The sequence below is a fragment of the Danio aesculapii genome, chromosome 23 (genome assembly GCF_903798145.1).
Source record: "Danio aesculapii chromosome 23, fDanAes4.1, whole genome shotgun sequence".
NCBI lineage: Eukaryota > Metazoa > Chordata > Actinopteri > Cypriniformes > Danionidae > Danio > Danio aesculapii.
In genome coordinates, this window is record NC_079457.1 from 48,294,030 (window position 1) to 48,319,029 (window position 25,000).

Genomic DNA, 25,000 nt, shown 5'->3' on the forward strand with positions numbered 1-25,000 from the left:
GGTGGGCGGGGGGACCGCTCTCCTACATAAAGTTGTGGTCGGTCTGAAAACTGCTCCAATTGGTCCACCGTTTTTTATGTTGTTAAATTGAAAAAAAAGCACTGGGTGTGTTTATATCACCCCAATATGACGCTCTATACACCATACATGCACATATGTCTGTCCAAACAGCTTGAAAAGTAGATTTTTCACCATAGGTGCCCTTTAAATCTAAATACTAAAAACTTTCAAGGATTTGAGCTGCTGATGACTGCTCAACGCTTCATAACAGTCTTGTGAGCGGCCCCTAATGCGCTCACCGTGGTTTTATCAATGTGGTCCTGTAGGGAGTCTATGAGCAGATCTCCCACCGGCTGCCATCCCGCCTTCAGCTCCTCGGCCTGGGCCAGACGTAGGTCCAGCTGGTCCATGGAGCTCTGGAGGTCCTGCAGTTTGTCCAGCGCTCGCTCCACCTGCTCCTGCCAGGTCCCCGCATGTCCCGTGAGTCGGTCCCAGCGCTCACACACCTCCGCCGTCTGCTTGCGGATCGCCTTCGCCACCCGCTGGGCCTTCTCCTCCGGGGTCAACTCTACCAAAACACACACACACACACACACACACATGCAAAGGCATCAGTGACGTTCATTTGGATGAATTACTTTGAGTTCTTGTTCTGAATCACACCAGTCCTCAGGTCTTTACACTGGCTCCCGGTTACATTCAGAACAGATTTTAAAAGGACTCCAGAATGTGTCTGTAAAGTTTCAGCTCAAAATATCCATCAGATTATTTATTATACGACGCAGAACATCCCCATTTTGGTGTCTGAGAACATTCACTCATTCATTTTCTTTTTCGGCTTGGTCCCTTTATTAATCTGGGGTCGCCACAGCGGAATGAACCGCCAATTTATCCAGCACATGTTTTACACAGCGGATGCCCTTTCAGCTGCAACCCATCACTGGGAAACATCCATACACATGAGTGTCATACACTTTGGACAATTTAGCCTGCCCAATTCACCTAATATTTTCTGTCTTTTAGTAGAGATATTATATGAGAGACTTGCTTTGTTTACCAAATAAGTGGATCTAATTGGATTTGCTTTGTAAACATTAAATAGAAGTTAAAAATGTATTATTGTTATTAATAACTAAATAGTTTTAGTTACTGTATGATACTCCTAAAATTACTCCGCATAAATCCACAGATTTTACAACATTTTCAGCAGAAATAGCAAAACATGTCTGCAGATTCTGTCTGGTCCTACTCATTTGCATGAATTTGACTTGATTTCAACTCTCCTCGGCGCCCACACCAGTACAGGACATGCTGTGCCGCTCCACGGCGCCAGCTTCCATTGAAAATGAATGACTTCTGGCTACTTTGACGCTCTCGCTGCCTTCGGTCTGAACGCACAGTTAGAGCTTTTTTAAATAGATTTAACTTAAACCAAGTCAAGTACAGTACTTTGGTTAAAAGTTGAGTCAACTCAAAAAAGCTAGCAATATGCCTTACAATTTTAGGTAAAGTCAACTTTATTTTACAACAACACAGTAATATAAACAGCCTGTTTGTTTCTCCTGTTTACCAACATGACCACAATTTGACTTTCAGCTTCTCCACTTCAGAAGCATTCGTGTTGATCAGATGAGCCCAGCGCAGGACACTTAAGAGTGTGTTTACTGAAGAGTCCACTCAACTAACGCTTAAACTTTGTCATGCGAAGTTGTCGCACAAGCTTGTGTTTCTGGTCTGCCACATTCGCAGGCTTATAAATGGAAGTCAATGAGGTGAAAAGAGAAGTGTGACCATGGCTTAACACCAGGCGGAAACACTGCACTAGAAGTATGATAGTATGATATTAAAAAGGGCGACACGGTGGCTCAGTGGTTAGCACTGTCGCCTCACAGCAAGAAGGTCGCTGGTTTGAGTTCCTGCTAGGCCAGTTGGCATTTCTATGTGGAGTGTGCATGTTCTCCACTGTGTTGGCGTGGGTTTCCTCCGGGTGCTCCGGTTCCCCCCACAGTCCAAACACATGCGCTATAGGGGAACTGATCAAGTAAATTGACCATAGTGAATGAGTATGTGTGTGAATGAGTGTGTATGGGTGTTTCCCAGTACTGGGTTGCAGTTGGAAGGGCATCCGCTGTGTAAAACATATGCTGGATAAGTTGGTGGTTCATTCTGCAGTGGCGACCCCTGATAAATAAAGGGACTAAGCCGAAGGAAATGAAAGAATGAATGATACTTAAAGTATGGAGTTCAAGTCTAAGTTACGAGAAAAATCCTTAAGATGTTGCAAACGGGAAAACAAAAGTTGACTCAACTTAATATTAAGGCAACTTGTAGTACAGCTTGACTTGACTCAACTTTTAAGCACTGCACTTGAGTCGATTTAAGTTGAGTCAACTAAAAAAGCTCTACAGCAAGCTGCCTTATTACAATTTAAGTTGAGTCAACTTCTTATGAAATAAATAAACAAAATAAAAACAACAACAGAATCATGTAAACAGCCGGTTTTCATCTCCTGTTTATCAAAGTGACCGCAATTTGTCTTTCGGCTTTTCCACTTCACAAGCGTCCATGTTGATCAGATGAGCCCAGCGCAGGTCACTTAAGAGTGTGTTTACTGAAGAGTCCGCTCAACTAATGAGCTGAAGAGAGAGAGAGACAGCACACAGATGTTTGGTCAATTTATGGAAAGCCTCGGGCGTGACTGCAGGCAGCTCTGCAGCATTAACATCTGCTTTCTCTCAGGCTTTCCGAGGACACTTTAGCTCACGTCACCATCTCAAACGGCACCGATGATTTCTCCATTTCTCCGAACGCTCACCTCTATCCTTCATCTTTACATTTCTGCTTCAGCCGAGCGAGAATCAATTTACAATTCAAATGCGCTCAGGCGTTTCTGGAGGAGTCTGAAATTCAATTAAGATCCAGCGGATGAACGTGCAAACGGATGTGATGGGTTTTTTCGCACCGGGCTTGTTTACGCTCGTTTGATGACGGACACTGGAACAGACTGCGTTACATATTTAAAGCATACAGCTGAATTGGGAAAGCATGAGTTTGCACGAGTGTTAGTGTTGTTTGATTGTATTTCTGTAAGCGGTGTGTGTGTGTGTGTGTGGCTTTGATGGAGGGCGATCAGGGGAGAAATGGAGGAGCAAATACCACTGGAATACTCTGAATGTGGGAGTGTGAGATTGTGTTTAGAGATGGATAAATCGGGAAACACTGCCCTGCTGAGCCCAGAGCATATCAAGAGGAGGAAATCTGAGAGTAAAAGTGTTTCAGGTGTAATTTTGTCCCATTCTTCCTGCAAACTAGTCTTAAGGTGGGCAACAGTTCAGGGTCTTCATTTTATGCTTCAAATGCACCACACATTCTCTATTGGAGACAGGTCAGGACTGCAGACAGGCCAGTCCAGTACCGATATCCTCTATCTCCACAGACAGGACAAGCGCACACACATAGACTTAGACACAAAAGTGTGCACACACACATATTCACACACATTCACATGCACACACAGACACAAACACACACACACACACACACAAAATACACAAACACACACATTCACTCACACACACACACACACACAGAGACAACCACGTGCGCACCCACAAAAACACAAACACATACACACTTATACACCACCTGCACATACACACACAGACTTATACACACACCTGCTTATGCACACGCACACACAAACACACATACACACACATGCCCACGCATACACACACAAACACACATAAAAACACACATATACACACAGGTGCAAACACACACATTCACATACACACACACACATAGACAACCACGTGCGCACCCGCAAAAACACAAACACATACACACTTATACACCACCTGCACATACACACACACACAGACTTATACACAAACCTGCATGTGCACACGCACACACAAACACACATACACACACATGCCCATGCATACACACACAAACACACATGACACACATAAAAACACACACATACACACAGGTGCAAACACACACATTCACACACACACACACACATAGACAACCACGTGCGCACCCACAAAAACACAAACACATACACACTTGTACACCACCTGCACATACACACACAGACTTATACACACACCTTATACACAGTCATATAAATGAACCACAGACTAAAACATAGACTAAAACACACACACACACACACACACATGCTCTCCTCCTCTATCTGATAAGCGGTGTGTGATGTTAGTGGTGAATCAGCTGTTCTAGTGGGGGTCCCAGTGGAAGTGTCCGGAGAGCGCTGGAACTTTCCAGACATCAGAGATCTGCAGTTAAGAGTGTGTCGACAGGAGCTGTCTGACTTATCACACACATACACACACACTCACATCAAAGAGCAGCCCTTAGAGACTGCCTAAATAAACTGCTCTGCCTGCTTTGTGTGTGTGTGTGTGTGTGTGTGTGTGTGTGTGTGTGTGTGTGTGCATTTATGTCTGTGAATCTGTGTTTTTTTGATATGTGTGTTTGTGTGTGTGCACAAATACATGTGTTTATGTTTATGCATGTGTGTTTATGTGTATGTGTGTTTTCAATGCATCATTAAAATAAAAACGAATGTTCACCTGTTTTGGGTTGCAGGTTCTTGCGCGGCTCTTCAGGGCCTTCGATTGGCTGCTCTGCCAGAAACATGCGTGCCTGATCCAATGTGCTGAGAACCACATGCTCCCGCTCCTTAAGCTCCGCCCTCAGAGCCTGAAACAGCCAATTAGCATCTAATTACGACATGGCATATTTATTACTGACATCAGAGAGATGGAGATTAATACAAGTCAGAAACTCATACACTGATATAAACTCAGATTAATTAAAGTTCCAAATATTGCATGAAATAAAGAAAATCTCAGACAGACAGACACTGACGGACAGGTGGACAGACAGATATATACAGCAGATAGAATGGACTGATAGACAGACAAGAAAGAGACAGGCAGACAGAAACAATGACAGGCAGACAGACACGTGAATGGATAGACAGACAGACAGACAGACAGACAGACAGACAGACAGACAGACAGAAATTTGGACGGACAGAGAGACAGACAAATACCAAGATAGACAGACAGACATATGAAGGGACAGACAGACAGGCAGACAGACAGACAGAAACATAATGACAGACAGACAGACATATGGACACAAGGCAGAAACAAAGACAGAGAGACATATGACCAGACAGATGCATGAATGTACAGACAGACAGACAGACAGAAAAACAGACAGACAGAAAGACAGACATATGAATGGACGGACAGACAGACAGACAGAAACCAAGATGGACATATATATAGACAGATTTACAGACAGATATACAGACAGACAGACAGACAGATATACAGACAGACAGATATACAGACAGATATACAGACAGACAGACAGACAGACAGACAGACAGATAGACAGACAGATATACAGACAGACAGACAGACAGACAGACAGACAGACAGACAGACAGATATACAGACAGATATACAGACAGACAGATATACAGACAGATATACAGACAGACAGACAGATAGACAGACAGATATACAGACAGACAGACAGACAGACAGACAGACAGACAGACAGATATACAGACAGATATACAGACAGACAGACAGACAGATATACAGACAGATATACAGACAGACAGACAGACAGATAGACAGACAGACAGATATACAGACAGACAGACAGACAGACAGACAGATATACAGACAGATATACAGACAGACAGACAGATAGACAGACAGATATACAGACAGACAGACAGACAGACAGACAGACAGACAGACAGATATACAGACAGATATACAGACAGACAGACAGACAGACAGATATACAGACAGATATACAGACAGACAGACAGACAGACAGACAGACAGACAGATATACAGACAGATATACAGACAGACAGATATACAGACAGATATACAGACAGACAGACAGACAGACAGATAGACAGACAGATATACAGACAGACAGACAGACAGACAGACAGACAGATATACAGACAGATATACAGACAGACAGACAGACAGACAGATATACAGACAGATATACAGACAGACAGACAGACAGATAGACAGACAGACAAACAGACAGACAGAAATCAAGATGGAAAGACAGACATACAGAAAGATATACAGACAGACAGACAGACAGACAGACAGACAGACAGACAGACATAAAGATATACAGACAGACAGATAGACAGACAGACAGAAACCAAGATGGACAGACAGACAGACAGACAGATATACTGACAGACAGACAGACAGACAGACAGACAGACAGACAGACAGACAGAAACCAAGATGGACAGACAGACAGACAGATATACTGACAGACAGACAGACAGACAGACAGACAGACAGGCAGGCAGACAGATAGACAAATATACAGACAGACAGACAGATACACAGACAGACAGACAAACAGACAAAGAGACAGACAGACAGATATACAGACAGACAGACAGACTGACATACATATATACAGACAGACTGTCACTATCTGATGCTATATATACAAGCCAGCACTCCATCTATATACACAGAGACAGGAAGGCGTGTTTGTTTGCGTGTGTGCGTGCGTGCATGTGCACGAGTAAGAGTTCACTCAGAGCAAAATGAAAAACAAGAACAGGTGAGAACGAGGGCAGAGAGAGATTGATAAGCTGCGCAAATAAAAATGGACACTGAAGTGCGACTGCAAAGAGGTCAAACGAGGCATTTCCGCAGAGTCACACGCGAATTAGCAAAAATAATAGTCCTTCGCTAACTCAGACACAACTAATTCTTGCCTTCAGGCAGCACAGAACACACACACACACACACACACACACACACACACACATACTCTCTCTCTCTCTCTCTTAAATGAACAGCTAAATCTCAGCAGAGAGGAAAACTGGATTTCCATTCCTCTGATAGTCAGGCCCCCAAGGCTCGACTGGAGAGCAGGGTCATGGCAGCGTTCCTCACTTCTGAAACGGTCGTTAAACAGAGCCGGAGGAAGCGATAAGCCTTTTAATTACATCCTGCTACAGTAAAGCAAGCGAACACACAAGCACTTTACGGAAACCTTGATGAGGAGAGAGAGGAAGAGGAGCGGTCCATTACACCGCATTATGGAGATGCTAAGGAGCGATATTAAACAATCATGGAGATTAGAGGGAGATTATCAAAAAGACGCACAGGAGGTCAAAGAAGAGCAGCATATTTGAGCATGAGGTGATTTACTGTATATACAGCGGGGGAAATAGGAAGCTTAAGAACGCCTCTCATATGGAGATTGAACCCTCATGCATTGCTCAGGTGGGAGTTTCTCACAGACTTCAACAGAGTGTCAAAATCTAGATGCTTCAGTGGGTCTCGTCTATCAAATCTGAGCTTGGTTTGGTATTTTCTAGATTTCAGCTGCTGTCTGGGCTTTCACTGCCTTTCTACACCTTCCTGTCTTCATGTGTTCAATACGTTTTCCCTGCATCATTTCATTTTATTACACAGAACTTATATTGTAAACTAATTAGATTAGTTTTCTTTGCATATATGGATTTCTTTGGCTGTTCCGGTGAAAATCTCAAGTTAACAGCCCCTATAGAAATATGTTTTCTGAGAAAATGGTGACGTGTTCAATACTTATTTCCCCCTCTGTATACAAAGAGAAGTAAAAGGCAAATCTTACCTTTTGTACATCCTTCATTGTTTTTTTAGCTATAGCAATGTATACTGACAGCATTTAACAGCCACCATACACACAGCTGTGGACACACTTTAAATAATTCACTATTAATGTATCAAGACTTGTCTGAAAATACATTTAAAAATATACACGGCAAAAAAAAAAACATTATATATTTAACTGAGGTGCTGTCCATTACTTCTGATCATCCTTGAGATGCTTCTACACCTTCATTTGAGTCCAGCTGTGTCTGATTATACTGATTAGGCTTTACATATAAGACCTTACAGCTCACAATGCATGCAGCAAATGAAAAAGAATCATGAGGTCAACAGAACTGCCTGAAGAACTCAGAGACAGAATTGTGGCAAGGCACAGATCTGGCCAAGGTTACAGAAACATTTCTGCAGCCCTTAATGTTCCTAAGAATACCGTGGCCTCCATAATCCTTAAATAGAAAAAAAATTGAGCTGACCAGAACCCTTCCTAGAGCTGGAAGTCCGGCCAAACTGAGCTATTAGTGGAGAAGAGCCTTTGTGAGAGAGGTGAAGAAGAACCCAAAGATCACGGTGGCTGAGCTTCAGAGATGCAGTCGGGAGATAAGAGAAAGTTGTAGAAAGTCAACCATCACTGCAGCCCTCCACCAGTCGGAGCTTTAAGGTAGAGTGACCCGACACATGAAAAAACACTTCAAGGACTTCAAGATGGTGAGGAATAAGGCTCTCTAGTGTGATGAGACCAAGACAGAACTTTTTGGCCTTAATTCTAAGCGGTATGTGTGGAGAAAACCAGGCACTGCTCATCACCTCTCCAATGCAGTCCCAACAGTGAAGCATGATGGTGGCAGCATGCTGTGGGGGCGTTTTTCAGCTGCAGGGACAGGACGACAATAGAGGGAAAGATGAATGTGGCCAAGTACAGGGATATCCTGGATAAAAACCTTCTCCAGAGTGCTCAGGACCTCAGACTGGGCTGACGGTTTACCTTCCAACAAGACAACGACTCAAAGCACACAGCTAAAATAACGGAGTGGCTTCAAAACAAGTCCGTGACTGTTCTTGAATGGCCCAGCCAGAGTCCTGACTTAAACCTAATTGAGCATCTCTAGAGAGACCTAAAAATGGCTGTCCACCAACGTTTACCATCCAACCTGACAGAACTGTAGAGGATGGAATGGCAGAGGATCACCAAATCCAAATGTGAAAAACTTGCTGCATCTTTCCCAAAGAGACTCACGGCTGTATAAAAGAGTGCTTCTGCTAAACACTGAGCAAAGGATCTGAATATGTCCATTAAAAAAACCTAAGAAAAGCTTCATTTGTTTAAATTAAAGTTTATTTTTAAATGTGCACCCTGCTGAAAAAAACAGCATATGCTGGGAAGGTATGTTTTGATGCTGGTATGCTGGTCTTGCTTGTTTCAATGCTGGTTTTGCTGGTCCAAATGCTGGTTTCAATGCTGGTTTTGCTGGTCTCAATGCTGGTTTTGCTGGTCTCAATGTTGGTCTTGCTGGTCTCAATGCTGGTCAGGAGCAGCACTGAGACCAGCAAAACCAGCATTGAGACCAGAAAGACCAGCATTGAGACCAGCAGGATCAGCATTGAAACCAGCAAAACCAGTATTGAGACCAGCAAGACCAGCATACCAGCATCAAAACATACCTTACCAGCATATGCTGTTTTTTTCAGCAGGACATGTACTTTGTTTTAAATATTCAGCTAAATGTATTCTTATTTTACACAGGAATGTGCAACCTTTGATAAATAATCAAATCTCACTTGTTGATTTCTAACTTGTCATGTCATTTCTTTAAAAAGTCATGTAGGGAAATCAGTAATTGTGTATCATTTTCAACCACGAGTGAATCATTACATCCCTAACTACCAGCTAAACCCTAACACATCACAGAGAGTAACACTTTCAAGCTCATGTGAATTCACGAGGACAGAAAAACAAGTCACTTTAGTCCAGAGATGGGTTTTCAAAGAATGCACATTTTGTACCGATTATTTGACATGAACACTTTAACAGACCTGCCCTCAGACGTTCACTGAATGCGAGATGTTTTCTGCTTGTTTTCTTCAAAACCAACAGCAGAACTGATCACTACAAGATGCTGAACCTGAAACAGTCGGACTTCTGAAGCCGATGTTCATTTCTGACACCATTCTGCTGTGAAGAAAGCAGCGCTGATGTCACCGTTGCTATGATGCTAGCTGGTTGCTGTGGTGATAAATGGCACCTGAGCGTCAGCCTGTCAAGGGCAACTGATGGACAATAGAGTCTGACACATTCTCCCAAAACATGTCCGCCGTTTGAGTGCTTGTTTGGGAGTCATTAAGAGGCCCTCAGGATGCGTTGTTGAATGGTTTTGAATGGTCTTTCGCACATCCTCAACAGAGGTTATTCATTATGTGTCATTTAGGGCTGCGTGCACTTTTGTGAAGTGTTTTGATGATAGCGGGACGCCTCTTTGGCTTTAAAAGTGGAAGCAGTCATCATCTGTTGCTTTGCTGTTTGTTAAAGCGATGTTTCAGCTCTAACCTTAAAGTTCAGTTGACTCAAAAGTGAACATTTCCTTCATGTACAGATTTGTAAGGCATTGATTGATCCTCAAAACACAAATGACATTTGTTTTTGGTAACAACTTAGTTTAGGGCACTATTCGCGGTATTAACAAACCATTAACTAACACCACTAGATTTTTTTTCCAACACATTTTAAACAAAATAGATTTAATAGCTCATTTCTAATAACTGATTTATTTTTTTCTCTTTGTCATGATGACAGCACATAATATCTGACTAGATATTTTTCAAGACACTAGTATTCAGCTTAAAGTGGAGAGAAGAGCCATCTAAACAATCAGAGCACAGTTTTCTGACCAATCAGAGCAGAGAATAGTCATCTGACCAATCAGAGCAAAACCCAGTAGTCGTCAGACCAATCAGTGCAGAGGAGAATCATAATCAGAGCACAGGAGAGTCGTCTAACCAATCAGAGCAGAGAATAGTCATCTGACCAATCAGAGCAAAACCAAGTAGTCATCTAACCAATCACTGCAGAGAAGAATCACCTGACCAGTCAGAGCAGAGAAGAGTCATCTGACCAATCAGAGTAGAGAATAGTCATATGACCAATCAGAGCAAAACCAAGTAGTCATCTAACCAATCAGTGCAGAGAAGAATCACCTGACCAGTCAGAGCAGAGAAGAGTCATCCGACCAATCAGAGCAGAGAATTGTCATATGACCAATCAGAACAAAACCAAGTAGTCATCTGACCAATCAGTGCAGGAGAATTATCTGATCAATCAGAGCAGAGTCATCTGACCAATTAGAGCAGAGAATAGTCATCTGACCAATTAGAGCAGAGAATAGTCATCTGACCAATTAGAGCAGAGAATAGTCATCTGACCAATTAGAGCAGAGAATAGTCATCTCACCAATTAGAGCACAGAATAGTCATCTCACCAATTAGAGCAGAGTCATCTGACCAATTAGAGCAGAGAATAGTCATTTGACCAATTAGAGCAGAGAATAGTCATCTCACCAATTAGAGCAGAGTCATCTGACCAATTAGAGCAGAGAATAGTCATTTGACCAATTAGAGCAGAGAATAGTCATCTCACCAATTAGAGCAGAGTCATCTGACCAATTAGAGCAGAGAATAGTCATCTGACCAATTAGAGCAGAGAATAGTCATCTCACCAATTAGAGCAGAGTCATCTGACCAATTAGAGCAGAGAATAGTCATCTGACCAATTAGAGCAGAGAATAGTCATCTGACCAATTAGAGCAGAGAATAGTCATCTGACCAATCAGAGCAAAAACAAGTAGAATCATCTGACCAATCAGAGCATTTTAAAGGCTTAACTGGCCGATTAAGATTAACATAGCAACTAAAGATTAATTATTAGGAAAGTCATTAAACATAAAAAAGTTTAAATAAAACAAAAGTCCCCACATCCTTATGGACAGTGTGCCAATGTAGAAGACCAGAAAGTTTTGGTAACACTTTATTTTGATGGTCAATTTGAACATTAGTAGACTGTCTGCTTAATACTGACTATAAGAAACTTTGCAAGTACATGTCAACTTAAACTAACCCTAACCCCAACCCTAACCTATCAGTCTCCTTATAATCTAATGAGCATTAGTCGACATGTAGATGCAATGTAACTTAATTCAACAAATGGACCATCAAAATAATGAATGATCAAATCCCGACCAAATACAGGAGCATTTATAGAGCCACAGAAATTGTACTCAGCCTAGCGAGTGTAAAATATGGTGTAAAATGAAATCAATACAAGCAGCAAACTGATTCATTATGAAGACTAACAAAGCTGACAGAAGAAGACCTGTACATCAGCTGTGTCAGCAGTTCAGACACATAAAAACACACTCTGTCCTCTCGTCAGGTGAAAAACGCAAACACTTAAGTGTCTTTCATCTCTTTATTAGCTGCATTAAAGGATGTTCGGATTGAATCCCTGTTCAGGTCTTATTAGACACACTGAGGTCATTCTTTCTCGTCTTAGGTCAAAGAAAAGTCTGAGGCCTTTAATCCGTCTCTTATTTAACAGTCCAAGGATTCAAGACCCAAATGATCAGAATAAATCACACAGACGGGGCCATTATTGAACAGAGCGGAGAAATCAGTGCAAAGGCAGTTTCCAACTTTTCCTTTTTACGGTCATTATTTCTTTTCTTGGGTGCAAATAAAGTGTTACAGAGATATGACTAATGCAGTGTGAGAGCAGTTATATAAGTGTTCTGGGGAAAAACTGAAAGTGTGTGTATATAAATTTCATTCCGTTCGTCACGATAAAGTGCTCCTATTATACGCTGTTTCAGAAATTACCTTTGACGCAGTGTGTAATGTAACTGATTAGTAATGTAAAAGGTCTGCGCAGTTTCAAAGATGAAGCGATTCTGAACTGCCTGAATCGAGCTGCTAGTAATTCAGTCTTAAATAATTATTGTTGAATAATGATGTGATGTGAAACAGGTGATGTCAACAGGGGATTGTAATTATGACCTGGTACAAAAGTAGTACCCAAGAAAGGTCTAGTCCTTTAGGAGCAAAGATGGGCTGAGGATCGCCAGTTTACCAACAAATACGTGAGAAAATGATTTAAATGTTTAAAAACAATGTTCCTTAAAGAAAGAGAGGAGGACATGTGGATATTTCACCTTCAACAGTGCAGAACATCATTAAAAGATTGAAGGAATCTGGAGGAATTTCAGTGAGTAAAGGACAAGGGCTCAAACCTAAGCTGAACCTTCGTGATCTCTGATCCCTCAGGCGGCGCTGCATCAAGAATCCTCATTCATCAATAAGCCATATCACCACATGGGCTCAGGACTACTGTGGCAAACCTTTGTCAAGTTCCACAATACAGTTACATCCACAAATGCCAGCTAAAAGTGTAGTGTGCCAAGAGGAAGCCCTATGTTAACAGTGTCCAGAAGCGCCGTCGACTTCTCTGGGCTTGAAGGCATCTGGGATGAAGCATCACACAGTGAAAATGTGTACTGTCGTAAGTTGATTCAGTATTTCAGGTATTTTTTGATACATTACAATGTCCTGGCTGTGGAGGAAGAGGATACAGGTACTTTACTGGCCTGTCTGCAGTCCTGACCAAAATAAAGTGTTACAGAGATATGACTAATGCAGTGTGAGAGCAGTTATATAAGAGTTCTGGGGAAAAACTGAAAGTGTGTGTATATAAATTTCATTCCGTTCGTCACGATAAAGTGCTCCTATTATACGCTGTTTCAGATATTAGCTTTGACGCAGTGTGTAATGTAACTGATTGCTCATGTAAAAGGTCTGCGCAGTTTCAAAGATGAAGCGATTCTGAACTGCCTGAATTGAGCTGCCAGTAATTCAGTCTTAAATAATTATTACATTAATAATTATAAATAATTACTGTTAAATATTGATGTGATGTGAAACAGGTGATCTCAACAGATGATTGTAATTATGACCTGGTACAAAAGCAGCATCCAGGATAGGTCTAGTCCTTTAGGAGCAAAGATGGGCCGAGGATCACCAGTTTACCAACAAATACATGAGAAAATGATTGAAACGTTTAAAAACAATGGCTGTATCCGAAACCGCCTACTACTCAGTAGGTACTGCATTTGAATTTTAACGTACTACTTGGCCATTAGAAAAGTACATTATATACAGTGTGAATGTGAAAAGTATGATTGCAATTGGGAACGTACTACATCCGCCATTTTGTCATGGTCACGTGATCTACCTGCGTCAGTTGCGTTGCTTTACTCCCATTCATGAATTCGCTCGCAGGGCATCATGGAATAGCGCAGTATGCATGGAATGCGCACTTTAAAATCTCGCCGGAAGTAGTAGGTCATCCGGGTACTTCTCGCATACTGATTTTCGAATTCTATGAATTTGGACATACTACTCGGCTCGCATACTGATTTTAGCGTACTGTATAGTATGGAAGTAGGCTGTTTCGGACGCAGCCAATGTTCCTCAAAGAAAGAGATGAGTAGCTCTGGGGAAAAACTGAAAGTCTGTGAATATAAATTTCATTCCATTCTTCACGTTAAAGTGCTCCTATTATACGCTTTTTCAGATATTACCTTTGACGCAGTGTGTAATGTAACTGATTGCTCATGTAAAAGGTCTGCGCAGTAATTCCATCTTAAACAATTGTTCCGTTAATAATTATAAATATATTAATGTCAGGCCAGATTGACCATGTCCCTACCATGTAGATTCAACTCACCAGTCGAAACAGATTCAATTGGACCACAACAGAGTAGTGCCAATTGTCCAATCAGAGCAAAGCAGACTCATCTGACCAATAAGAGTAAAACCAAATAGAGTCATCTGACCATTTGGATCAGAACATATTCCAATCGGATAAAAACAGAGTAGAATCATCTGCCCAATCAGAGCAGAGAAGAGCCATCTGGGCAATTAGAGCAGTGGCATTTGGCCAATCACAGCGAAACAGATTAGAGTCACCTGACCAATCTGAACAGAGCCGAGTCATCTGACCAATCTGAACAGAGCCGAGTCATCTGACCAATCTGAACAGAGCCGAGTCATCTGACCAATCTGAACAGAGCCGAGTCATCTGACCAATCTGAACAGAGCCGAGTCATCTGACCAATCTGAACAGAGCCGAGTCATCTGACCAATATGAACAGAGCTGAGTCATCTGACCAATCTGAACAGAGCCGAGTCATCTGACCAATATGAACAGAGCTGAGTCATCTGACCAATCTGAACAGAGCCGAGTCATCTGACCAATATGAACAGAGCCGAGTCATCTGACCAATCTGAACAGAGCCGAGTCATCTGACCAATCTGAACAGAGCCGAGTCATCTGACCAATATGAACAGAGCTGAGTCATCTGACCAATCTAAACAGAGCTGAGTCATCTGACCAATCTGAACAGAGCCGAGTCATCTGACCAATCTGAACAGAGCAGAGTCATCTGACAAATCAGACCAATGTAGAGTCATTTGACCAAGCAGAGCAGAGGACAATCATGTGACCAATTGGAGTAAAACCAAGTAGATTCATCTGACCAATCAGAACAGATTCAATTGGACTAGAACAAAATAGGGCCAATTGTCCAATCCGATCAAACAGACTCATCTGACCAATCTGAGTAAGACCAAATAGAGTCATCTGCAAAGGGTAGAGTCAACTGACCAATCAGAACATATTCCAATCAGATAAGAACAGAGTAGAATCATCTGACCAATCAAATTAGAGAAGACTCATCCGACCTATCGGAGCAAAACAAAGAAGAATCATCTGACCAATCATAGCAGAGGAGCATCAATTGACCAATCTGAATAGAGCAGAGATGAGTTACCTGACAAATCAGAGCGGAGAAGAGAAACAACTTTAATAATCAGCTTTTCAAAATAGAAAACCAATGCTCCTGTTTCATCTGACGACCTCATTACACTCGATTAATCTAGAAATAAAGGTCGCTCTAGTCGCTCTCTAACAAGCTCAGTGTCTTTATAAGTGTAAGTCTGCCGACAGAGTGTGTGTGTGTGTTCGGCTCCTCCAAGACTCTCAGACCGCACGCAAAATTATTCATTTTTCCTTCCATCTGGAGTTGTGGGCCGCGCTCTATCCTGGTCGCCCGCTTGGCACGGCACACTAATCAGCCGTGACGTGTTGAAAAGGCCTGGTGTTTTGTATCCGCACGGCTAAAGCTCTCACCAGGGCAAGACAATCTATTATAAGAGCCCGAGAAGAAGATGAGGTGCAGGCGGGAGAGGGGAGAAAAAAAAAAAGTCAAAATGGGGGGCAATCTTTCTGCTGGCTCCAGAGAATCATTAGTCAAACTGTCTGAGGAGGAGCAGGGAGAGAGAGAGCGAGAGAGAGAGAGAGAGAGAGAGAGAGAGAGAGAGAGAGAGAGAGAGAGAGAGAGAGAGAGAGAGAGAGAGATTTCATATATTGTTTTATTATTACTTTCACTGTTTTACTTTTTATTATAATTAAATAACTTATTGTGATGACATGTATAATATGAGTATATAATACTTACATGTACTGTAGGTTTATGTTGTTTACAACTCCGAATCATACAAAGTTGGGACAGTATAGAAAAACCCAAGATAGAAAGTAGTGATTTCCTAATTGACTTTGACTTGTATTTCATTGCAGATAATATGAACACAAAATATTTGATGTTGTGTCTGGTCAGCTTCATTTCATTTGTAAATATCCATCCTTTCCTGTCATTCAGACCTGCAACACACTCCAGAAAGAGTTCTGACAGGAGCAGTTTAGGGCTGGTTATCAGGTAAATGCTGAAATAATGATGATGTCAACAGGTGATTGTAGTTATGATTTGGTACAAAAGCAGCATCCGAGAAAGGTCCTTTAGGAGCAAAGATGGGCCGGGGATTGCCAGTTTGCCAACAGATACATGAGAAAATGATTGAAATGTTTAAGAGAGGAAGACATTTGGATATTTCAACAGTGCAGAACATCATTAAAAGCTTCAAAGAATCTGGAGGTGTTTCAGTGCAAGCCTAAGCTGAACTACCGTGATCTCTGATCCCTCAGGCGGTGCTGCATCAAGAATCCTCATTCATCTATAAGTGATATCACCACATGAGCTCAGGACTACTGCAGCAAACCTTTATCAAGTGCCACAATACATAGCTACAAATGACAGTTAAAAGTGTACTGTGCCAAAAGGAAGCCCTATGTTAACAGTGTCCAGAAGCACCGTGGCTTCTCTGGGCTCGGAGGCATCTGGGATGGACCACCAGATAGTGGAAACATGTACTGTAGTCTGATGAATCAGTATTTCAGGTATTTTATGGGAGAAATTGACGCTGTGTGTTCCAGACCAAAGATGAAAAGGATCATCCAGACTGTTACCAGCAACAAGTCCAAAAGCCAGGGTCTGTCATGGTGTGGGGTTGCGTCAGTAAGCAAGTATTGTCAGTATTGTGCCATAGCAAAATTAAGAGAATCCTATTATTCATAACAGAAAGGTATTATTGTTACTACTATGTTCATCAATATTGTTATTACTACTGTTTTACATATTTGTAATATGACTCTGCAAAATGGTGATATACAGTTGAAGTCAATATTATTCGTCCTTATGTGAAATTTTTATTCTTGTTCAAATATTTGTCAAGTGATAATTAACAGAGCTAGGATGCAACAATACTTCCTATATATTTTTGTCTCTTCTGGATAAAGTTTGGATGGTATCAAAGCAGTTTTGACATTTTTTAAACAACTTTTAAGGTCAATATTATTCTGCGATTTTTCAGTTACAGAATGGGTTGTTACCCAATAACTTGTCTAATTAACCTTGTTAAGCCTTTAAACTACACTTTAAGCTGAATACTAGTATCTTGCAAAATAAGTACTATAATATTATGTGCTGTCATCATGATAAAAACAAAATAAAATAGTTATTAGTATTTAGTTATTGAAACTGTTGTTTAAAAATGTGTAAAAAAAAAAAAAAATATCCGTGACAGCATTATTAATTAAAATTTCACAGGAGGGCTAATAATCGTGATCTATTATGTCTCTCTCTCTCTCTCTCTCTCTCTCTCTCTCTCTCTCTATCTATCTATCTATCTATCTATCTATCTATCTATCTATCTATCTATCTATCTATCTATCTATATATATATATATATATATATATAGTAGGGGTGTCAAAATTAATTGTTTCTTCGGTGCACTGTGATGCAGACGTGGACAATTCGGTATCGGTTCAGTAATAATCACAACCGGTTATTGTGTACTGACATGATTTATCTCATATGCACTATGTCGCCGCAGCTTACTATGGCGAGGGAGACCAGCGTGAGTACTTACAATGCTCCAACTACTTAAAAACAGAGAAACTGTGCACAATATCACTGATTGTGTGTGTGCACTGGCTCAGTCTTTCACTGACACTTCCAGCAGAAGCCCCTATTTCACTGCGATTGAGAGAATGAAAGTAAACTCCATTTCTCTCTCTCACTATGGTCCATTTGACCGCCAGCGTGACTTTTCCTCTCCTCTCGGCTGTTACACTTCTGGATACAGACACGAGCGCAAGTTTTCTCCACCGCGTCTATCATGGATCAGCTGTGATCGCCGCTGCAGTGTTGCCAGATGCAGCTGACTGATTCTAGCCCAAAAACTATCCAAAACCCGCCAAAACGCCTATCCAAAACCACCCAATCAAAACTGCGCCGCTGCCGTTTATCAGTGTCACTCAGCGGTGAACAGCGCCTGTGAAGTAAAATATTAAATTGTGTATGGAAAGCATCATCAATGCACCGAGATATCGAATTGAACCGAATGGCTGGCATAATAATTGTAACCGAACTCAACCGTGAGACATATAACCGTCTAATATATAGCATACTGTCAAATAAAAAGTCTATAATTTCATAATTTAATCATTTCTTTCATGAAATGTCACAGAATACACTGTATCTTACAGTCTTACACTGGCAGAAACAGCAAAAAGAGAATGTTTGATCGTACAATAATTACATTACACATTTTATTAAGCAGTTTATATTGCAATATAGGCCTTTAATCAATAGTTCTGTGTTTTATGTCTTTATATTTCAGTTGATATTCCAGTATTACCTCTTTTATATTTCTACAATCAAACATCTGAAGTTGTAAATAAAGTGAGGGAAACAATCACATATTAATGAGCACATATTGTAGCTACAGCCCAGGCGGAATTATCCACTGTTTTTAATGAGCACAGAGGTCGTGTGGTGCTATAACTGCAGTCCAAATCCATAATGTAGTGTTTGTAATGGAGAAGAATGCAAAAGTCGTTTAGTAAAGCCTTTTGGCCTCTTAAACGCACCGTACGATTGCACTTCATAGCTTCTTGCACGTTAGAAATATTTTAAAAGGTTTTGTTCATCAGTGACTGGATGTGAAGTCACCTTTTTGTGTTGTGGTGGTCGAATTATCGGCTGCTGCCGTGATGATGGCACCAGCTCTGACACTAACACGCCTTGGGAATTTAGCGATAGGGTAAAGCAGTGTTTCCCAAGCCTGTTCCTGGAGGCACACCAACAGTACATATTTTGGATGTCTCCCTAATCTGACCCATTAACTTCAGGAGTCTGAGTCTCTTCTGATGTTATAAGTTGATTCAGGTGTGTTTGATTAGGGAGAGGTTGAAAATGTGGACTGTTGGTGTGCCTTCAGGAACAGGGTTGGGAAACACTGGGGTAAAGAACTAGAAATCTGCACAAAGTGGATCTCATGAAGTATTAATATGTGATCGAGCATTTGTGAATGGTCAAGAAGTTTTCTAGGATTACAAAATCAGACATCTCAACGAAATAATCTGTAATAAGCCTGTTTTTAAGCAGAGAGAAGCTGAAGAGTTTTCTTTTCTTTTCTTTTACAGACATCCCCATGAGAAACAACTGCTGTCTGCATAGATACGATACGATTCTTTGAATTTGTGTATGTAAATACTAGATATTACTTGTGATCTGGAGTCAGTGGAATGCATGTTAAAGCCTTGTGGATTAAAGTGTCAATGCTCTGATTGTTCAGCTCAGGCCTGCTATTAGCCTGATTACTGTCATTACCACACAGACAGTTAATGACACATTTGGCACATGTGTTATTGTGGCGGCACGTTTAATCACAATATAACAGTCCAACATGATAATAATCAGAGGAACACAAACATTAATGTTCACTGCAAGGTGATCCTGAAGGTGATACAATGGAGAGAGGAGAAGAGATGAAATAAGAGAGACAAAATTAAGAAAGATAATGGAAAACAATGATAAGAGAATAAAATACTCTCCCTTTCATAGGAATGTATATGTGTTTAACTGGCAGTGTCTTCATGTATTTTATAAAATTGCCCTTTTCATTTTCATTTTATTGTATTATTATTATTTTATTACTATTATTATTATTATTATTATTATTATTATTTCTTTATTTATTCTTGCATGTGTGTGTATATATTTGTATGGCTCTGTCAGGATAGGGTGGGTGTTTGATTGGTGTCTGGTTACTAATACCGTATATATGCATCGCATATTTTCTTAACGTTTGGAATCAATTAAAGTATCTAAAATGAAAAGTAGATAGTGATACAATTGGTTTAAATATAAAGGATTTCCGGGAGTCGAAAGTGCAGCAATATTTATCAGAAACAAGTCTGTAATGTAATATAGCGCATTTAGCAGGGGCGTAGCGGACATTTAAAAAATGGGGGGGGCGGCTGTATGAGATTATATGTTCATATAATTATTAATCACCTGTTTCTAAATGGTCTGTCTCTAAAAGTGATGGGGACGGATCCCACCCCGTCCCCCCCGGTTGCTACGCCCCATGTATGGCCATCCACTTAAAGTGCTTCTCTCTATACCACCACCAGTGTGCTGCTCCAGTTGGATGATGCGACGGCAGCCACAGGACAACGGGGCCAGCTCTTCACCACACACCAGCTATAGGTGGAGTGGAGAGATAGTGATAGAGCCAATTCTGTGGATAAAGATTATTGGGAGGCCATGATGAGTAAGGGCCGATGGAGGGAATTTGACCAGGACAGCAGGGTTACACACCTACTCTTTACCAGAAGTGCCATCCCTGCTGAAAAATCCAGCTTAAACCAGCCTAGTTTTAGAGGGGTTTTGGCCATATTTAGGCTGGTTTCCAGCTATTTCCAGCCTGGTCTTAGCTGGTCAGGCTGGAAAATGACCAGCTAAATCCAGCTAAAACCAGCTTGACCAGCCTGGTTTAAGCTGGACATAGCTGGTTTAGGCTGGGCTCCCAGCCTGACTATGCTGGTCAAGCTGGTTTTAGCTGGTCATCTCCCAGCCTGACCAGCTAAGACCAGGCTGGAAATGGCTGGAAACCAGCCTGGAAGTGGCCAAAACCCCTCTAAAACCAGCCTGGTCGACCAGCTAAAACCAGCCAACCAGCCTAGGCTGGTTTAAGCTGGATTTTTCAGCAGGGATGGGATCTTTAATGACCACAGAGAGTCAGGACGACGGTTTAACATCTCTTCCGAAAGACGGCGCTCACTGACAGTGTCCTGTCACTTTTACTGGGGCATTAGGACTAACACAGACCACAGGATGAGCGCCCCCTGCTGGCCTAACACCACTTCTAACAGAAGGCTGCAGGGCGATATAGCTGTGGCAATAATAAGCAAATAATATGGCTGAGCAGATAATAAAAGCTGCCATGTTTATATTGACGACAGTGCTCATTAATAATCATACATTACATGCAGGATTTGTTCAGTTCTTAATTAAATTTCTGGGTTTTTTAGTAATGTCTTCTGAGACATTCAAAATTGAGTGATTTACTGTCTACACACTGTTATTGTGAGGACAACGTTGTGATTATTAGCATTCATTCATTTGATTTAAAAACGCTGACCTACTAAATCATACGATATTTACTGAATAAATGCATCAGCCCATGATGTAGACAAACACAGGTATGGTTAAACTTGCTTTCTTTCTAAGGGCAGTGAAAACACCTTCAAATATGATGTAATTTTGGTCAGAAAGATAAGGGAAAGACATCATCAAAACCAGAAAAACTAAAATAAGTGTCATTTTATTAGTGGACACTAACAAATACAACAAAACCTTGGCTTTATAGAAGAAAAAACGGACTTTTAGTCATCTCAGTGAGTGATCTTTCTGTAGAAATGCATCACCAAACAATAAATAAATCCCCAAATTAAAACAAAAAACAAAGGCTGTGTCCGAAATCGCATCCTTCCATACTATACCGTACGCTAAAATCAGTATGCAAGCCGAGTAGTATGAAAAACAGCATGCGAGAAGTACCCGGATGACTTACTACTTCCGGCGAGATTGTGAAGTGTGCATCTGGTGCACATTACACTATCCCATGATGCCCCACGAGGTCACATGAATGGCAGTGAAATAAATGACCAAACTACCAAACAGTTCCTACCATGAGTATAACCGTATTCAACATCATGAACCACTAACTGTTTTTTAATATTTTACACAACAAATGCCCTTCCAGCTGCAACCCAGTATTGGGAAACACCCATACACACTCTCTCATACACATACTCATGGCGAATTTAGTTCATCCAATTCCGCTATAGCATGTGTTTGGACTGTAGGGGAAACCGGGGCACCCACGCCAACCCAGAAATGCAGACTGACCCAGCCGTGGCTCGAACCAGCGACCTTCTTGCTGTGAGGTGACAGTGCTAAACACTAAGCCACCATGCCGACTTGCAATATTTCCGCTTTGAGGATAAATCTTTGCTAAGATAAGTGTTGCATGATTACTAGAGGTAATAGAGTGTGTTGTTTCTGACCGTGCCGTGTGTCTGCTGCTGCAGTAATGTGGGCACGTCTCCTCCGATGGGCATCTGTTTGTTCAGCTCCTCATCTTTCAGACCGATCCAGCGGCTCAGATCCTCCAGCACCGACAGAAGCCGGTTCCAGCGCTCGGCACTGGCCTCCAGATGAGCCCTGGACACACAGCATTCATCACCAATCAACAATTACAGTCACACTGGCTAAACAGTAGTTCTAAACAAAACAGTAGTGCTTACATATAGAAGTAATCTAAACTTTATGTAAACAGGCTGAAGTCAATACACTTCTCATGGGATCATGGGATATTTTTTTGCTTTCACATCTTGAATCATAAGATCTGCAGTCTATGACAAAGTGAATGCTCTAGCACAGGGATGGGCAAACTCGATCCTGGAGGGCCGGTGTCCCTGCATAGTTTTGCTCCAACCCTAATCAAACACACCTGCTTGTAGCTTTCTAGTGATCTTGAAGACACTAATTAGGGTGTTCAGGTGTGTTTGATTAGTGTTGGAGCAAAACTCTGCAGGGACACCGGCCCTCGAGGATCGAGTTTGCCCATGCCTGCTCTAGCATCTCTGGATATATGTAGGCACAGAGGTCTGACCTATTTCACCAAGGTCAATGGCTGCGTTTTTCATAGCATTCTTCAAAATATCTTGATGATGATGGATGTTTTATTTAAATATGTCAGCAACACAGGTGATTTTCATGGAAAGAACGTTTCGTTAATAAATATGCAATTAAAAGGGAAGCGTCTTATTTTCATTTATTCATTCGTTTTCTTTTCGGCTTAGTCCCTTTATTAATCTGGGGTTGCCACAGCGGAATGACCCGCCAACTTATCCAACATATGTTTTACGCATGCCCTTTTCACTTATAGCGCATGTGTTTGGACTGTGGGGGAAACCGAAGCAACCGGAGGAAACACACACCAACATGGGGAGAACATGCAAACTCCACAGAAACGCCAACTGACCCAGCCGGGGCTCAAACCAGCGACCTTCTTGCCGTGAGGCGACAGCACTACCTACTGTGCCACCGCCCTGTTATTTCCACTATTATTACTATTATTAATCTAATGCGCCACAGGCACCGAGGTCCGACCTATTTCACCAAGGTCAATGGCTGCGTTTTTCATAGCATTCTTCTAAATATCTTGATGATGATGAATTTTTTATTTAAATATGTCAGCAACACAGGCGATTATCATGGAATGAGCGTTTCTATAATAAATATGCAATTAAAAACAACAAACAAATGAATATATACATTAAATAGTATTTATAGCGTTAATAGATCATACAAATTTGACATTTTTTCCTGGTGACACTTTGCTAAAAATGTCCTTAAATCAAAATATCTTGAGACTCAAAGTGTGAGTAAATGTTTTTTTTCCATCTTTGGGTGAACTGTCCCTTTAAAATGCGTTCGACTTTTGAAAAACTCGTCTCAAGACCTTGTGTTTACCCCCCAAATTCTGAATTGGGTTTATATATATATTCTCCATTTCAATTTCACAAATGCAAAAGTCAAGCAAAATCTCTTTGTTAACGGTTAAATTGTGTATTTATGTAGTTTATTTATCATGTATGGCCATACACCCAAAGCGCTTCACAATCATAAAGGGGGGGGGGGGGGGGTTCCTCTCTCCACACCACCACCAGTGTGCTTGGATGATGCGATGGCAGCCACAGGACAATGGCACCAGCGTGCTCACAACACAAGTGGATAGACAGTGATAGAGCCAATTCAGTGGATGGGGATGATTGGGAGGCCATGATGAGTAAGGGCCGATGGAGGAAATTTGGACAGCGGGGTTACACCCCTACTCTTTACCAGAAGTGCCATGGGATTTTTAATGACCACAGAGAGTCAGGACCTCGGTTTAACGTCTCATTGGAAAGACGGTGCTCACTGACAGTATAGTGTCCCCTTCACTATACTGGGGCATTAGGACTCACAGAGACTGCAGGTTGAGCGCCCCCTGCTGGCCTCACTAACACCACTTCCAACAGCAGCCTAGTTTTCCCATGTGGTCTCCCATCCAGGTACTGACCAGGCTCAGCCATGCTTAGCATCAGTGGGCGACCATGTGAGAGTTGCAGAGAGCTAGCTGCCGGCTAATTGACAATGTTTACATGACTGAATTGGTACTGTCATGTTTTAATTGGCTGCTGACGAGCATATTTAATCAGCAGCCAATTAGTCCCTTTATTCATCAGGGGTCACCACAGAGGAATAACCCACCAACTAATCCAGCATGTTTTACACAGCGGATGCCCTTCCAGCTGCAACCCAGTAATGGGAAACACCCATGCACACTCATTCACACACACACTCATACACTACGGCCAATTTAGTTCATCAATTCCCCTATAGCGCATGTGTTTGGACTGTGGGGAAACCGGAGCACCCGGAGGAAACCCACACCA

At 41.6% G+C, this 25,000-nt stretch overlaps 1 protein-coding gene across 1 annotated transcript in view; it reads right to left on the reverse strand.

Moving 5' to 3' along the window:
* utrn (utrophin) overlaps positions 1-25,000 on the reverse strand; it is a 346,120-nt gene that overhangs the window by 115,414 nt on the left and 205,706 nt on the right. The window contains 3 exon segments of the mRNA XM_056448819.1: positions 300-568; positions 4,605-4,734; positions 22,565-22,721. Of these exon segments, the coding sequence (XP_056304794.1) occupies positions 300-568; positions 4,605-4,734; positions 22,565-22,721 (556 nt within the window).